This window comes from Micromys minutus (assembly GCF_963924665.1).
Source record: "Micromys minutus genome assembly, chromosome: 3".
Taxonomy (NCBI): Eukaryota; Metazoa; Chordata; class Mammalia; order Rodentia; family Muridae; genus Micromys; species Micromys minutus.
Genome location: NC_137972.1, coordinates 10470400 through 10489653, shown reverse-complemented (window position 1 = coordinate 10489653; position 19254 = coordinate 10470400). Strand labels below are relative to the sequence as shown.

The 19254-nt window shown below is 42.1% G+C and overlaps 1 protein-coding gene across 1 annotated transcript in view; it reads right to left on the bottom strand.

Annotated features, from left to right (window-relative positions):
• The window catches only part of SLC15A5 (solute carrier family 15 member 5), a gene marked incomplete at both ends in the record, with an annotated part of 88311 nt that overhangs the window by 17120 nt on the left and 51937 nt on the right, over positions 1-19254 (bottom strand). The window contains one exon of the mRNA XM_080914988.1: positions 14411-14542. Within this exon, the coding sequence (XP_080771114.1) occupies positions 14411-14542 (132 nt within the window). The remainder of the gene's footprint in view (positions 1-14410; positions 14543-19254) is intronic.

Below are 19254 nucleotides of genomic sequence, written 5' to 3'. Positions count from 1 at the left end.
GGTGCCGCATATCCACAATCCTGGTACGACCACAGGTGAGGAGGGAAGCTGAGGCAGGAGGAGGGATGGCCGGCGAGGCGGGAGAGTCTCCTGTTTGGCATGGCATCTAGCTTGGAGTGTGCAACAAGACAGACAGACTACTGAACAGGGTGGAAGGTGAGAAGAGGGTCTAGAAGGTGTGGGCCTCCACACGTGCTCACATACACTAAGAAGAAGTTCAGCCATGGAAATTCCACAGCCAAAGATGAATGCAACAGAAATCATCGTCATAGAAACTGCTCAACGGATATGAGCGTGTAGGCCGGTGGACCAGTGAAACAAACATCTTTAGGAGCAAAATATTCAGTCAAAACTTGAAAGATCTTGGTGATGAATATGACAAAGTGATCATCTGCATAAGTATCAGAAAGAGAAGAATTGGGCTATTCTTTTTAGTTATCTCAGGAGGGCAGCAAAATGAAGCAAGAAAAAAAATGAATAAAGAACGCTACTCAAAGCTTTGTGACAGAGAAATGCAGCGCTGATGCTCCGAGGATGCTAAACACAGTGCTGGCTCCACGGATGCTAAAGCTATCAGCTGCACAGCCCAAATGTAGCAGCAGAAGTTAACCTTTCACTAGTTGCATTGGTGAAAATCAAAATATGGAGGCCATGTGATATTAATAGCTAGAGGAAAGTTTTAGGTTTGAGGTTTAAGCAGGACACCAATGTGGATTGCTCTAAAGAGATTTACTAAGAGACTTATTAATGCCATAGAGGGAAAGACAGACAGCAACAGGATAAGGGCTCTGAGGAGGGATCGGTGCATAGGGCAGAGGATGTGTCCTTCATTAGATGGTTTACAGGAAGGGAAGTTCTGTGCCCTTTGATTGGCAGCTGGTCCTCAATACCTGCTTATGCTCTTCCTGGGAGGAAGAAGGGGAGAAATCTAGCCTGGGGCCTGGGCAGAGAATCAGCTCCGAGGTTGGAGAGAATAAGAAGCTGAACAGAGAAGTCAATAGAGAAACTTGTGTAGCCCTAGGTGAGAATGGGTATCAACCAATACCAAATTGATCAATCAACACAACTGTTTGAGGCGGTCTTATGACTAAGAACTTCAGCCTCAATGACGAACAATCCCATTTCTAGGAGTACATTCTTAGGAGATAGCAAGAGATGTTCTTAAGGGACACACAAGCAGGCTAACTGTTGCGGTAAATATTAAAAAGTGGTGGCTAACCCTTTAACCCACGCTTTGCCGGCTACCACTTGGAGCCATCTGACACTATGGGGATCTCTAACTTGGCAGCCTTACTGGGCCTCTACGGTTCTGGGATGGTTCACACCACCACCCCAGCATGTTGTTTTCACTCACTTCCCCTTGGTGTGTTGTTGTTAAGCCTTAGACACACACATTCCAACTCTGTGGCAGACTTTATGCGCTCTGCCACTACACTCTTTGAACTCAACTAAGTAGTCACATCAAAGAACACACCAAACTACTCTGATCCAGTAGGTATAATATAATCTGCTAGCCTTTATAAGTCGAATGATCTTGTATAATTCCATCCCTTATAAAACATTCATTATAACCTTATTTATGAAGAGATGCGCCAAGAGAAACCTATATATTTGCTTCCACCTCCGTTCCTCCCGGGACCTTCTCTTTTCCAATCTCTGCCTCTGCCTCCTCTTTTCGCTCCTAGACCTTTCCCCACCTATTTCTCTCCTGTACAATCATGTATCGCCTTAACACAAACTTACACATTGCCCTTTCTGTTTACTTAAAAAAAATTTACCCTCAAATGTAAGCTGTGTACAACTATTACCACTTGAAAATATTCTAAATGACTTATGTTTTTTCAAAGTTAACATCTGTGACACTGAAAACCAGGTGCCAGTCTAAGCATTCTGCAAGAAAGGAAAGGTGTGCATGCGCGCCAGACGCCATGAAGTATCTCCCTGAAGAGTAGCAAGTGTCCTTACCTGGTGAGTCATCCCACCGGCTTTGTTAGGTGCCATGTTTTAAATCCCAGCCCCCTACCTCCTTTATGAATGGACACTAAGTTTACAGCAGAACACTGGGAAAATTCAACTTGCCATGATCGTTTATGGCTAATCAAATGATCCAGTGCTTTTTTTTTTTATCTCCTGCACCTCTGCATCCACATTAGCAGCCTTGAAGCTGCACCTTAGGAGTGCATATGTTAGTTATAAAGCTTCCCCCGCTGTTCCAGAAGCTAAAGGATCCCCTCCCCTGCCACAGGGAGAACAAGATGGTTCCAAAGTCTAGTCCCCAAGGAGGTATGACTCCAAAGAAACCATAAAATCCCGCAAGCATACATGGTCTAATTTTATGTTACCTCCCATTCCTTTAGATTGCAAACCAATCTCTGTCCTTTCTTGGTGATGTTGCTGTGATTTCCCCCCTTGTATTAGCTACTAGTTCATTTGGAAAGCAATGTCTTCAAAAGGCAGCTGGATCCTGACCGATTATTTCTCTTAGACTCCATTATTTTTTTTGAAAAAAAAACAAACTATTTGATAGGACTGGAGAGGAAGCAAGGTGTCTGTGACTGTTGAGATAAATTGAAATGGGTTTATACCTTGCTGTATTTTAGGTACACTGTCCCTCCTGCCCACAATGTGTGTGTGTGTATGTGTGTGTGTGTGTGCATGTATGTGTGTGTCTGTGTATGTGTGTATCTGTGTGTCTGCCTCTGTATGTATGTGTGTGTCTGTGTGTATATATATGTGTGTATGTGTGTGCATGTGTGTGCATGTGTGTGTCTGTGTGTATATGTGTGTATGTATATGTGTATGTGTGTGCATGTATGTGTGTGTCTGTGTGTGTATGTCTGTGTGTCTGTGTGTCTATGTGTGTGCATGTGTATCTGTGTGTATGTGTGTTTGTGTGTGTGTGTGTTTTCAAGAAATCCACAGTTAAAGAGATGTACAAGCCATTCTCTGAGGTGGACCAGCTTCTGCAGCCTGGGAAATAAAGCCAGGGTAGAGAAGAGAGCTTCAGCATTGGAAATCTCCCATGGCTATATGATTCTGGTAACTCATATGTTTTCTGAGCTCATTTTCTTCTTATATATGTTGGGGCTACAAATATCTGCCCCCAAAGGCTTGTGGAGATTTAGTGAAATAATATCTTTGTGGAATGCATACAGCAAGGCCTGCATATAACTGACACTTAATAAATGTTAATTTCTTTCCTTTCTCCTTTCAGTAACCTGATTTAAATGCTTCATTTGAGATTCATAGCTCGCCTACCTGAGTTAATTTTTAAAACACATTAATTTTCATGATACCTGAAGGAAATAATGCCTAACAACTGTATTCTAACTTTGACTTTCCTATCATTTTTTTCCCACAGATATCTAATAGAAACTCAAATTATTATTTCCTTTAATTTACTGACAAGGAAACCAAGGCACAGAAGGGCTGAGCTGTTCGCCTAAAGTCAAATACAGGAGGCAGAGTCAATATTTGTTGAGCGAACAGATGAACTGAAGTCAGCCTCAGATCCATGCTCGGCTAAACCCTGCTCTCAGCTTCTCCTGCGTTTCATGCATTTAATTTGCATGCCCAGTTCTTGAGAATTGTGGGGAAAAAAAATGAAGTTGAGTTGCTGTTTCCAGGAAGGGACGCTGTGTCTTTCAGAATTGTTAGAGAAACCATGAGGCGTTGTTCACCTGAACAGGCGGGAAGAAGGGCCCCGGATGGTGTTTGACATAACTGGTTCTCTTATGAGGGTGGGCTCATTCTTCTGAAGAGTGTCGGGAGGGAAAACCCATCAAGATAGTGTGTTCTCTTGATGATTTCAATGAATTATCGTGGAAATGAGTTTCAGAAGAGAGGTAATGCTTTGTGATAATAGCCCGATAATGCCATTAGCTCTGAACTGTAATTGTAATAGCATTAGTCAAATGAATATATCTGATATTAATTTGAGTGTCAAATATTTCTGTAAGGTTCTTCTTGTTAATTAAACATCAGCCTGAGCATTATTAATTCACCATCTATCCAGTCCTTGCACACAGTAGGCACCCAATATGTATTTGTAGATGGAATTAATAAATCCGTCCTTAAGTGGAGTTAACTAAAAATAATACAATGCTAAATTTAAGTACTTTCAGAGGTGGAACAAAATTTAATTTTAAAGATTTATTTATATTATTTTTAATTATGTGTCTATGGATGGGTATTCGCCCACAAGTGCAGCGCCATCAGGCACCCAAAGACTGGAGTTATATTCAGTTGCTAGCAACCCGAGCTCACAGTTGGGAATGAACCTTGTGCCTCTGTAAGAGAATCCATGTTTTTAGGCCCTGAGCCATCTTCCTCCCCAGTTCCGGATACTGAGTTTGTTGTGTCTGGTAGCTGCTCATTTGGGAAGTCTTTCCTTCCATTGCAACTCAAGTCACTGAGGATATTCTTTACAAACTTAATTTTTTTTTTTTTGCAAAATGTTTTCTCTTTCAGATATTTAAAAGAAATAAAACATTTCTTCACATTAATTGGAGTGTACAGTTTCTCCCTTTTCAGCCTGTGTCTTCCATAGCGGCTTGCTATGTTTCATAAAGATGGGGTGGTGCCTGCCTGCATTCTTGGCTGCCTACTTCAGGCTCTCTGGAGCCTTCTTTCTGGGAAGAAATCCGGCTCTCGGTGTTGGGACCTGGCTGGGTCTCCATTCCCTCCTCATCGGAGCTTTGGCTTTGTTGAATTCCTTTCTCCTGTAATGTTTTCCTTCTCTGCCTACACTGGCGGGGCTCCTCAGTCACATACACCCACAGAGAAAAAGCAGTTAGAGCCTGTACCTGAGGGTCCCCCAGGAACAAGGACTTCTCAGTTGAGCTTTGGGACTGGGACTCTTCTACTTTGGGGTAAGTATGCCTTCCATTCCGTATGGATCACGCTCTGCATATTCATGTCACCAGTAGGGTATGGGGACAGGCATTAAACAATTTATTCACTTTGTATCTGAGATTAAAATTTAATTGCACACTTGGCACTTTTGATTTGCTGAGTCTGACAACATTGTCCACACCCCCTCCCAGCTGTCACTCATCCTCCTAAGTCCTTCGGAAGAGCTCCTCTGTTTCTCTGAGGTCCTTGTCAGTCTAGTTCTCACCCCCACCACAGAGATGGCTCCTATGCATGCTATGAGAGACTATGGTGTAGCACCTATACATCAAGAACTCCTTTTTATCCTGTTTGCTTTCACGGTAGCTTTTGAAGACATGATACACTAGAAATAACCTCCTAGGTTTAATGAAAGAAATACACATACATGCACACATATTCACATTCACTACAGACCTATCTATATCATATATAAGCATATACACATATCCATATGCATACTTAGGTGTACATGCACACACATAAACATATACATACACATGCACACACACATGCACACACACATGCACACACATACACACATACATGCAGACACATGCACACACATACATACATGCACACACACACACAATGCTATTGCTAACACACTAACATACCAGGGAGGGCTGTGTTTCCTCGGCTTTCTTCAACAGACTCTCTCATATCTCATTATCTTCTCGAATACTTCTAATCTCCACGCCACAGGACTTTTCCCCCTCATTTTTAACATTCACACTTGGCAATTTCATTCAGTCTGTGGCTTGAAATGTCATTTTCGTGCCAAATATTTTGTACTTCCATACCTAGTCTAAGTCTTTCTTTTTTAGCTGTTGGCTTTTTCTACGTAGATGACATTCCAGCACACCAAACGTAATCTGTTAAGTGTTGCAATGGGTTTTTCTTCCAAGTCTTTTCGAGTTAGTAAACAGAGTCTGTGCCACCCAGTGAGTGCTTAGGCAGCTGGTGTTTCTGCAATCCCACCACCACCCTCCTGCACCTACTGATTTTCAAAACCATCCCAAAGTGGCGTTGGTTCCATCTCCGAAGCAGAGCTGCGTCTCCTGCCCAGTTCTCTGCTTCGTTGAGATCTTTATTTGCTTGGATCATTTTGTGGCCCTCTCCTTCTTCCTAATATATACTTTTACCCCTGGTGCAAAATCATGCAACATCCAACGTCTTATGATTTAGTACATTTAAGCTACCAATCCAAAGACCCAAATGATTGAATCCCTGTATAACTCCACAGTGTTATGTGAGTCTCATGGTTGCTGCATATTATTGTCATTCTAGAACCTTATGGGATCCTTTCATACAGCCAACAGGTCTCTGTTCCTAGGTTCTGTCACACAACTGTTTACTAGGACTAGATCAGGGCTTTGCTCACCATGCAGAAAGCCACATGCTCTTGGCTCTAGTACCATTTCCAGCTTCCCCCCCGAAGATCCGTATTTCTCTTACTTTACCTGGGTTATGTATTTTCTATGCAGAAGAGGTGTCACTTATGATATGAGTTCAAGTCACTCAGGTGACTGAAGGGACTGTTTCACGTCACCTTGTTCAGAGCTACAACTGAGACTCAGGTAGAATGTGAGAACTGAGTTTTTGCATCACGGATGCATTCTTTCTGGAAGAATTATTGAAATACGACAGCAAACTGCATCCAACACCCACCACACTGCCCTGGAAGACACTGGAACCTCATTCAAATGACAGCAATTTTCATCAGGAAAGTCACTGTCTTTGTTTATATACAACACGTGTGTATCACCTTGGGAGTCATGTTGCTGTTTTCCTGTAGTTCTCATAAAAGTTGTGGAAGGAAATTTATTTTAAAGAAATGGCTCAAGCTCAGAAAAAAAAATGAAACACAAAAGTCAAGGCTATGGAGGTGACTCAGTGAAGAACTTGTGCAGGCGCGAGGACACGAGATGGAGACCCGAGAACACAGTGAAGACCGAGGCACAGCAGCACGTGTCTGTTGTGCTAGGGCACTTGATGCGTCAATGGGACTTGGAGACAGAACTGCAGGAAACTAACATGACAAACACAGCAGGGATCAACAAAGAGACCCTGCCGCAAGCAAGGTGGAAGATGAGAACAGGTACCTGCACACGTGCACACGTGCACACATGTGCATATGTACACACACACACACACACACACACACACACACACACCCCACACCACAAAACAAAACAACAAAAACAGAATATTGCATTCCCTTTCCTATATTTTGTGAGCCAAAGCAGTGGTGACTGCCTATATCCTGATGAGGAATTTGGGTTCTTCCTTGGCACTGCTATGAACTTAAACATTCTTGGGCAGTGTGATGGATGTGGGTGGGACCTAAGGTTGAGGATAGAGAGCAAAACTGCATTTGAGTATCACAACACTGTCACATCAGGAAGATCTGGTGCCTCATTTTGACCGTGGAGCATGAACAGAGTTTCCCTGTGAAGCTCCAGAGGGTTTCACCACTCAGTCGTGGTCCTGACCACAGGTAGCTTCGGGGGTGGCCCACCCACCTTGGAGTCTATGGATCTATGATCTTTTCTTTTAAAAAGGTTTATTTATTTTATTTATGTGAGTACACTGTAGCTATCTTCAGACACACCAGAAGAGGGCATCGGATACCATAACAGATGGTTGTGAGCCATCATGTGGTTGCTGGGATTTGAACTCGGGACCCTGGAAGCACAGTCAATGCTCTTAATGACTGAGTCATCTCTTTAGCCCTGAATCTGTGATCTTAAAAGACATATGTAACCAAAAGCCCAGTTATAGACCGGGACTGAAAGAAACACATCCCTTAGAATAAGGCACAGGCCCAGGAAATTCAGTTGAATACTTCTCCACCCAGAAAGTGCCCAGGAAATTCAGTTGAATACTTCTCCACCCAGAAAAAGTATTTTCTCCTTTCAAGTTCCCTGTAGCTGCAAATTCTTCTTCCAAGAGTGACTCCGTGATTCATGCTGACACGGCTGTCAGTGCCCTCAATTCTTGTAGATATTTAAATGAGAATTCAAAAAAGATCTCATTTTTAATTTAAAACGGTCTTGATTTGAATTAAACACCCAAATTCTTTGTACTTTTCCTTGAAATGGGAGTAGGTGAGACCAAGGGGACAGGGGGACCAGAAGCTTGACCTCTTCATTCCGCACAATTTCCCCCGGTTCTTTCAGGCGCTCTCTATCACCTGTGACTCTGCAACTGAGATGTCATTTCCCCCTGAATTTCTAGTTTGTTATTTTTGTCAAAAGGTGAGTTTGGAGTCAGGAGTCTGAGGAAATTGATCTTGCTCCTAATGGGATGGAGCTGACACGGGCGGTTTTACTGACTCACCGCTGCCTCACATTAGCAGCACTGCTTTTAGAGAACCCATTCCAGCAGTGATTAGCGTTGGAGGACGGGTTTAGTCTCCTGTCTTCTCCTTTAAAAAAAAAAAAAAAAAAACCGCTCCGAGCGAGCGATCCCAGAAGGATCAGATTTCTCACTTGTACTGAAAATGTCACTCTAACAGCTATCTCGCCGCACAGTTGAGTCTTGAGAAATCCTTTGAATTTACCGAGTTCGCACCATTTCTCCACCACTGTGCTAAAAATGTAGCTCGGAGCCGTGAGCGACTGTGGAAGCAGGTCTCCCACCCCCTCAACACCCACCCCCACAACGGACAGAGATTCCTAAAGGTTGAAAGGCCAAAAATGGCCCTGTGGGACCCGGAGCATGTGTCAACTAACAGCGATCACCGAGTTATTCTATCCCACAAAGTCATCTAAACAGTGACTGACGTGGCTTATCTAGTTTCCAGAGAACTCACTGTTACAGCCTGTGATGGTTTTGTATTTGAAACTAAACCCCGGCGTTGGAATTTGAAAATGCTTCATTTAATTTTTTCCCCCTGTAACCATCTCAGAGGAAAGCAAAACACATTGCCCATTTTTTTGTCTTTTAATTAAGAGAAAACAGTCTTAGAGGGATAATGACTCACCCAAAGTGATATTTGTGGTCAAAAGAGCCACTCCCTTTGGGGGGGACACTAATTAGTCACCGCAAGCCAGCATAGGATCACAAGAACAGATCATTTAAACAAAACTCATTTTCTTTCTTGAATTATATTATGATGGGGCAGGGGGTTGTCACTAACAGAAATGCAAAACCTGACAAAACCTCCATTTGATGTCATTAAGGGAGGAGGAGGACGTGGATGGAAAGAGCGTAATTAGGTGAACTGGGAACTGATTAGACCCACAAGGGAAGGATTGAGTTGGTTGTCATTAACTTGCCACGAAGTTTGCAGGAATTACCCACAAGGCTCTATTTTCGGGTCTGTCCAATTCAACAATTGTATCAATCACCTGGGAGAAGTCGAGGGGCTCGATTACTAAACCCACAAGGAAGATCAGCAATTCACTGGGTGACAGATTCCAGTTCCAAAAATGTCTGTTTTTCAGCATGATGGGTTGACACTTATTAAAAAGAAGGATAACATCCTATATTTAATTAGGGGGGCAAAAACCTGACAAGTGGCGCTTAATAGAGAGCAACTGCCAAAAACAAGGAAAAGGAGTATTAGGTTTTAATTGACTACACATGTGGTGTAACTACTGCTAGCTCATCACGCTTGCCGAGTGCTGGTGGACATTAGGAAGGCAGAGAAGACAGATGGGCATCCTGTGTGAGCCTACTTTTGAGTGCTGTGCTTGAATTAGGAAACTGTGTTTCAGAGATGTTGACAAACGGTTGTTTAATAGATTCTGACTGACAGGGACAGAGCAGGAGCTAAGGAGCTGCAAAGCAAAGGAGACGGCTGTTCTATACGGCAGAAGGGGATGGTGACTGAAATGTTTTCTGGGCAGTAGCTGTGGGTATTAGCTTCTAGTTCTCAGAACAGTGCAGTGAAGTCTTTGTGTGGTGGTGGACACAGAACATGAGGGGGGCCTCTCTCTACTCAGATGGAGGCGGTCTGAACCTGCAGCTTCCAATACCTTAGTTTCTCTGAATATTTATCAACAGCAACAGAAGGCAAACTGAGTTCCATCTCCAGGCAGAGATGGCTTTTGAATACGAGGGGGCGACTCAGTTTCTGGCTTTGGCACGAGGTTAGACTCGATGCAATTCGAGGTATCGTCCAACTGAAAGATTCCAATTTCTTGGGACATGACTCGATGCTATACAATTTTATGGTGAGCAAAAGGTGAGAGCTCTGGAAAGAAGAAAGTAAGCTCGAGAATTGGAGAATCGCCAGTTTAGATGGTGGTGACGTCAGTAGATGGTTTGAGAATGTCTGACCTCAGGGGCCAATTTGGTAAGTGTCCCTGGTGACCTGTCTTTTAAGGTCACCAAAACTTTGCCCGTTATGTAAACTGTGCTCCTCCGTCTTCTACTCTATCTAGGACAGGATCAGTATCATCCCACATGTACACTGGCAGACAGAGGTCACCTAGTAGGAATTAAAGATGTCATTATGAAGTCTTTATGCTTGGGGACTTTCCTCTACATTGCTTAGCATGTTAAATGATTTGGGCATGCTGAGGGAATCAGGTCTCTTTCAGACACAAGCTGGGATGCCTGGAGCACTTTTTATTCCTACTTTAATTATAGTATTAAAAAAAAAAACAAGGATAATGCTACAGCCTACCCGTAAGTTTTATCATAAATCTGACAATGAAAATTAAAAACTCCTACTATGCTGCACAGATTATCAATGACAATGTAGATTTACAATGGAATCTTTCTTCAGGGAAGAAGACATTAAAGAAGCAAAAAGGCAGCCTACAGAGTGGGAGAAGGTCTTTGTCAGCTATGCATCTGACAGAGGGTTGAGATCGAGAAAAAACAAAAAACAAAAAACTAAAGAAGACAATTCAATTAAAAATGTCCTAATGAAACAAACAGTTTGCAAAAGATGAATCACTAATGACCAAGAGACATGGAGAGAGACATTTAACCTCAGCAGCCACTGGAGGAATACAAATCTAAACTATGCCAAGGGTTCATCTCTTACCTTTGTCAGAGTGTCAGTCACTGAAAAATCCACAACATAGACTGTATGAGTGGGGGTGTGGGTGTCTTAGTTATTGTTTTATTGCTGGGAAGAGACATGAGCACCAAGGCAACACACACACACACACACACACACACACACACACACACACACCATTTCATTCGGGACTTGCTTAAAGTTTAAGAGGATTCATTATTTATCATCATGACAGAGGGCATGGTGGTACACACTGTGCTGGAGCAGTAGCTGAGGGCTTTGCATTAATCTGAAGGTTGGGAGAGAGGGAGGGGAGAGGGAAAGGGAGAGAGGGAGAGAGAAAGGCTGGCCTTGTGTTGGTTTCAAGGCCACATCTCTCAATCCTTCTCAAATAGTGCCACCCACAGATGACTAATAATTCAAATATATGAGCCTATGGAGATCACTCTTATTCAAACCAGCATAGTGGGCAACAAGAACTCCTGTACACTGCTAATGGGAAGATAAATAAGCCCACTTTCAGCGGAGACTAGTATGGAGGTTTCTTAAAATAATAATAATAATAATAATAACAACAATAATAATAATAAACCCTAAAGGTCAGTCAACCATGTGACCTAGCTATGTCACTCCTGAGTATTTGCCCAAAGGGCTCCAAACCAGCACATCACAGAGACACTTGCACATCAACGTTTATTGTAGACTCACAATAGCCAAGTTGGGTGTACAACAGGGGAACGCACAGAGAAAATGCTCTGTCCTGCACACAGTGGCATGCTTTTCAGCCATACAGAAGAATGGAGTTATGTCATCTGTATGGAAATGTTTTCAGCTGAAGATCATCATGTTAAGCAAATCAAGCTTTACTAAGCAAATAATATACCTGTGGATGCTCCAAAGCAAGGGAAATGGGCAAGAAAGGGCACCATAGGGGCAACAGTGGTGAGAGAATATGTGTAACATTCAATATGTTTGCAGGAGAATTTTTTAATTATTATACAAAAATATGTTATGGGAACAACCATGTCAAAGAATTTGACAGATCCCCAAAAGAGATGTTTGCAGAAATAACTGTGTCGAAGAATTTGGCAGACCCAGATCCTGGTAGATATTTTTGTCTCCAAATTTCTTAAGAGAGTGGAGAACCTTTGTTTTTCATGGTGGGCAACTCATATTTTAAGTACTAATATAGACAATATATGACTCCTGGGAGGGGAGTGGTGTCAAAGTTTGTGTGAATGAAATGACTCAAAATGAAACCGACTAAACAAAACCACCGATCACCGCTCTGAGTCAGGTTATAGGCATCTAACCTTGGGCGGGTGGGGAATCTGTATCCAGCAATGTTAACGATTTCCAGACAGCCTTGCATGCCCAACAGAGCCCCAGCAAAAAGGGTAAGCACTTTGCACAGTGAGTGTGGGGGCTTGAGAATTCTCCATTTTGTGATTCCCCAATGAAGGGCAGGCCCCTCATCTTTGAAAATGAGATATCCTCAGCTGTGAGGTCCTCTCAGGCTTGTTTTTTGTGCTTCTTAACGTTGTTTGGATTTGCATTGTATTATAGTAAAGCCATAATCAGAAAGCCTGGAGGTGGGGACCTGCAAGAGGGCTCGGTGGGTAAAGGCACTTGCCACTAAGCCCTAGCCCCAAATTTGATCCTCAGAATCCACATGGCAGAGAGCACCTACCCCTGCAGGTGTTCCTCTACTTTTAACATGCAAAGTGTGACACACAACCCACCCCCACACATATATACATAGGCACACATACAAAATAAATACATGCAAATGAGAAAGTGAAGGTACCCATCTGAGGACATGTTAGCTGGCAGAATGCTGGCCTGGGGGACAGGAGGCCATGGGCTCAGTCCCTGTTACTGCCTACATTGGTGGTGCACAGCTGGAGTCCCAGTGCATAGGAGGCTGAGGAAGGCTTTTCCAGGCAAAAGACAAGGTTAGTTTGGATGCACAGAGCAGTCATCAGCTCTGATGGAGCTCAGTGCTCTGTTGAGGCAGCCCTTGGTGATCCTGCTCCATGAGGCTCAGTTATGCTGGTTTGTGAAGATAGTTGTGTGTGTGTGTGTGTGTGTGTGTGTGGTTTTTGTTTTATTTTTATTAATGTTTTGTTCCTTTTATATCACATCTTCTGTTCAGTGAGCCCCCTTTGATAATAGTGATTAAATGAACTTGGGCTCAGTGATGTCTTTAAAGTTGTGGCTAGTGGATAAAATGCAAGAATCTGGAGGAGAGTTTAGGAAGTTTGATCTAACTATGGGTAAGATGCCTAAGGCAGGAAAGACAATTCCAAGACATGGCTGGTGGTACTATTTGACTTTGTTATTCTTCTAGCACATATCAGGTGACATCTGATTATACAAACTCTCCTTGTGCACTGAGATATATATATATATTTACTTATTCTGTGTGTCTGTCTTAGTGCTGCATTGAGACTGTTCTGTTTTTACCCTGCACTGTGTGTGATCTGGGGATAGGATTCTGGTTGCCTTTCCCCAGTGGGCCATCTCATCCCTCTTATAGAAATCTCTTTAAAACCAACTTTCAGAATTATTTTCATCAAGTAACATAAAATAGGGAAATAGGTTTAGCACCTGAAATGGTTTAGAGGCAGGTTTAGGGTACATTTTAAGGTCATTTATAAAATCTTGAAAAGACATACTCCATCATGGGGGAAACTGACCATCAGAGGTCAGTTGTATATTAAGTCTGTCTGTTTAAGAGATCACACAAATCATTTCTTTCTTTACATTATTTGAAGTGTACAATCAACAACATTTTTGGAAGTAGAAAAGAGTAAGTTAATGGCATTTTCCTTAAAGTAAAAAAAAAAAAAAAAGCCAATTATGACAAATTCCAAAATCTAAGGAACAGTGACATTTCAAAGAAAATATTTTAAGGTTGGCAGACTTAAAAATGGTAAAGGCATTTCCCTGTTTCCATTAACTATGATTTCATATTGCCTGTTCTTTCCACTCACATGTCTACCTAAAACAAGAGTATTTTAACATTTGCTTCTGAATTTTTCATATTTCTTAGTTCTTCGTCCAAAATTTCTACTGGGAAAAAATTCCAGATCACTAATTAGCTACTTCATGGTTTCTCCTCAGTTGTGTAGACAACATTTTGGGCCATTCAAGAGCAAAGTAGGCCATGGGGTGCCCAGCAATCCTACATGCGTGCAGGTGCTAACTCTCTCATATCTGCAATCGCCACCACCCATTATTGATATGGCCTCACCCCAAGACCTAATGCAAATATTATGACCCATTAGCTTTAAGATGCACTTTCAAAAGACAGCCGACACTGTCTCATGGGAAGTGACATTCTGTAATTACCTCCTCCTATCAAAAGAAAAACAATTCCCAGGAATTAATGGATTTAGCAAGGGTCTACTTTGTATCTTAATTCTATCTTAATTGCAAAAGCAGATCAATTAAAAATAAGCAGACTTTATGGTTTCTTCTCCCAGCTCTCTGGTCATCAGCCCCATGTATGTTAGTATCTGGTGAAAGGGCACTTACCTTCTGAGATGAGATAAACCAACTCTATCAGCAGTGCCCCGGCGAAACAGGCAGATCCGTGGAAAAGTGTCAAAAACGTCATGGAAGTTCCTCTGAAGGTGTGTGGGACGACTCTGTGTGTTATCATGGAGACTGGGAAAACAAGAGGCCAGAATTTAGGACTTCCCATAAATCACTTTTATAGACCATGTCTCAATGACTACTGAATATTCATCAAATTTACTAATGAGCAAAATTCTCGTGGTGGTCTATTTTAAGGTTAGTGCCCAGGCTGGTTATGGTGCAATTTACTGATAACATCAGGGAATAAAACTGGACAGGATGAAGTCCCATACACCTACCAGAATTACTCAGTATTTGAGTTCTGTTATGTCACCACCAAATTTCAGCCATATTTGAATATTTCTGACACATTTGTATCAAGGCACAACCTGTCCTCGATATCATCTCTGTCATGAAATCTCTGCCTGGGGATTCCATGGCCTATGGCAAACTTGCATTGATCACAGAATATTTGCACAAGGGTTCTGGAGTTAAATAAGAATGCTCTAAGATCTTGATTTATTGGCCCCATGATCATATGCAAGTTGATTAATCAGCACCTTCCTCTTTGAAATGGGAAGATTATCATTACTCATGTACAGGGAGATGTGGTGATTCTTGACAGGCTGACAAAAATTATGAGTTTAATGCTGATTTGCATGTGTTAAATAAGTCTGACTACTTTTATTTTTGATTTCTAGTATTTTTATTAATTGTGTGTAAATTTCATATAATATATAACTCCTTCCAGTTACACCCCACTTACTTACCCACCCATTCCTCCATCTTCATATCCTCTGAGAAGGATAGAGATTTAGACATATGAATTCCTTCCCACTCCATGCAAGAATGTTGACATATTTGGTCATGAGCGTGTTTTGTGCAGGCAGCCACAGAGGCCATGGCCGTGAGCTCACAAGAGCAGTAGTCCTGTTTTATCTAGAAGACCCTTCCTCTTTGGCCCTCTTCAACTTCTGGCTCTTACAATCTTTCCACCTCCTCTTCAGCAGTGGCCCCTGAGCACAGAAGAGATGTGATGTAGATGTCCCGTTTGTGGCAGAGTGCTCCACTGGTTGCTGCTGTTCTCTGCACTTTGGCCAGTTGTGAACTTTTGTGTTAAGGTTAGCTATACTTATCTTCTAAATACATAAATATGTCTACAAATATCATAAACTATATTTACCCTACACCTAGTTGTCAAGTTGACACAAAACCAGCCAGTACAAAATTTTTTGAAAAATTAGGTGGAAGCAATCTTTCCTGAAATTAGATATGGATTGAATACATGTATGTATTTAATATGTAAATATGTGCTATAATAGATGTAAATATACAACATGTAAATATATAGTACATAGACTTTTACCGCTGTGTTAAATTATTCCTATTAAAACATCTGACATTTACTATACATCAGAGGAAGGGAGATGGCACAGAAACCAAAGTCGATAGGAAACGGTTCACCTGGAGTTGCATTGGTTGTGGTCACTGCAGTATGAAGCCCATCTTGCTAACATCTACTGATTTTATTCAGCAAATACAAAAAAAATACATAAAATGACATTAACCATCTTAATTCTTAGTGGTTAAACTATTTGATTTCTAAATTTTCTTCTTGTTTTCCTTGTGTGCTTTGAGACATCAATTAATATTGAAACTCATTTTTAAAAGAAAAGATAACAGAATGAATGAACTAGGAACGCTAACCATTTCCTTGTCCTGTTGACGAGAAGAAAGACATGTTTTTTTTTTTAATTGCCTCTTGAGAAATGACCACACCTGGCTTATTTGTACTTTCCCTAGAAAAGCTCTGATTTGTCCAGCCCAGCACATCCAGTCCTACCCTTAGTGGTGTTGTCATCATTACCATGTATCCGTGGGAACAGGTGCCACCGGTGGAGAACACAGGACAACTTTCTGGGCTCTGTTCCTTCTTCCTCACCTCACCTCCCGGAGACTGAACTGGGGCATCAGCCTTGACAAGTGTGTTCACCTGCAAAACCACCTTGTAGCTCCTATCCAGCATGTCGAATGAACTTCTGAATAGATAATACATATCAATGCTCTTTTCCATAATTGCACACTTCTGGTTTATTTTCTAGGTGTCTCCCATGTGTCTTTATTTATTCTTCTGGGGAACATTTAAGGGACTCTCTGTCTATGCTCCAAGAAAGAGGGGCATGAGATGGGACCAGGTGTCCCTTCCTGCTCTAATTTAGGCTCCAGAAGGGCTGACGGAGTTACACAGGTCCTCACCTGATCAAACACCAGCTGTGGATGCGGACCATGATGTTGGTAAATAACCTACTGCAGCTAATAAGATGGGCGGCTAATATTGGTAGCCATGCACTCAAGATGTTCTGTGCAGTACAAGCCAGCATCAGGACCCTTCTAGTACTTTCAGGAAGGTTCACACGGGTGTATGCAGCTCTGGGAAGAATTGATTTCAGCTATAATGGATTTGGCTTCTGACTTCTCCTCACCATAAATACAGGGAGACAGGTCCTGGAAGAAGAAGAGGGCTGATTCCTTTCCCTGGGAAGAAGCACAACTCGGGAGACCATGATTACTCTGCTACTTAATTATTAATCCGTGCTTTTCTCTTGCTGGAGCTTCTGGTGTGGTGTATAATTCATGAGTGCACTTTGCCAGCTCTCTGCCTGCTGGTTAATCTTTCTTTGGTGTCCCTTTACTCATTTTTTTTTGAAAGCCTCCAGTTCCCTTTTATAGGACTTAGCTTTTCAAGCCTTTACATCTCCAGATCTCGGGTGCCTAATTGCATGTTCTGATCTTGTTCAACTTTAGTGATCATCGACTTACGCTTTCAGGCTCCAAGATGCTTCTTGTAGCCCATTATGGTGAGGATATTATCAACAAGTCAGTCACTACTCTAAAATAACCACTAGACTAGGGAGACCCAATAAAAAAAAGTATTCAACGTGTATACAGAGACTGGTCTTCTTGCCAAGGAGAGCTAAAATTGTGCCTCCGGAGAGCAGCAGGCCATGGTTTGTGATGACTCTTGCAGCGGGTACGCTCTATAGCATATGGAGACATAACCACCTTCCTAAGGCACCTGTGATAGGGAGCTCATCACCGGAATTCTTCATTTTTTAACTCCAGTTTTTCCGGAGCAGTTGAAAATGTGTTTGTTGTGTTTGATGAGAAGCAGTTTAGAGCATCTAAAAGATCACAAACAACAATGAAGCTTACACCATTAGACCTGAAGAGCATCACCCTTCTGCCTTTTTCCCTGAGGACTTCAGCCTGGACTCTCACGGTATCACGCTATCCAGGACTTCTCTTGAATGTTGTCACCTGTCAATCATGTTCATTATTCTCACCCTAGCTGTCTACAGAGCCACTTGCATTGGCCATTGGCTATCATGTGGCCCATCCTTCGAGTCACCCAAATCTTGGTTGCTTTGTCCATTTCCCACTGATGTCTTCCATGAGCTGTGAACTTCCAATTCATTCACATTATAGTCATCATACCTTGAACCTATCTAGGGATAGGAGAGCTAGGGTGGCAAAGTGACCCACGTACATCAAGTTGTATTAATGAGTGGCCATATCCATCATGATAAATTGTCTATAGCTTGGTATGTAGCACAATAAATAGTTGAACAACTAGCATAGGGACTGCTCTGCAAACTCTGTCTACTGATCACTTTAAAAAAGGTTTCCTGACCACAGCCTTGCTTAGTTACTGTGCCTTCACTACAATTCCCTCTGTGTGCACTTCCCACCTCTGTCTTTCCTGTTCTCTTTCTACCCCTCAACAACTAAAAAGCTGACAGCTCCACAATTATGTTGTTTTAGTAGGTTTTTGTCTTGACTTCTTTTTTGGGCTTCCATTATGTGTGGTGACTCGAAAGCTTCTGGGAATCTAAGTCAGCTGGAGAAGATACCATAACCATCAAATCCTGGTTTGAAAGTCTTCTTTTCCCTAAGTCCTTCTTGTATGACATCTCCAGGGCAACACATAGTTTTTTATGGCAGAACTCCCCTGATGTCTGTGAAGCTTGAGACATTATGGCATCAACACAGGGAACAGAAAATAGTTGATTTCCTCATCCATTTGTGTACTCAATGAAAACACATTTAAAAAAAACAGCCTCCTATGCATATCCACCTTTCTGGAAGGTTGAGCTCAGAGGACTATGAGGATAAACCAAGGGGACAAAAGTTCATGTTTGAGTTAACCCATATTCTCTGGACAAGAGGTGGACAGACATTCCAGAAGGTTAATTCAAGATGATTTTTAAGTATTATAAAGGAAAGAGAGAAGTTTGTCTGTGTGAGATGGGGGTGGGGGCTCACACAGGGAGGTTATTGTAGAGCAAACCGTAGTCAGAGGCAGAGCGGGATTTGAACTCAGGGCAGTCCTGGTTTAAGAACAGAGAGCTGAATCTTAGCTCTTCACCTCCTCACTGGGATTCCATGCGTTTTTTTCAGACCAATGCACACCTCTACTCTTTGTGCCACTGATTTTTCACAGAATGGCTTCTCACCCTCGCTCACTCTAATTCTGTGATTATAAAACACAGCAACTAATCTTTCTGCTTTCAAGACCAGAAAGTTGGGGCTTGGAGATTAAGTGAGTCCCTAAAGACACCTCATGTCATAGGAGGAAGGCTGGGGGAGAAACCCAAGTTTTCTGGTCTGTGATCCACAGACTCTGTAGTAGATTCATGTTTATTTAGTTGAGCTCAGTTTCTGATAGGTATTCAGAAAGCTTAGATTAGTGATTTACACCATTAGCCATCTTTTTAAAGAGTTCATGGTTTTAATGATCTCTT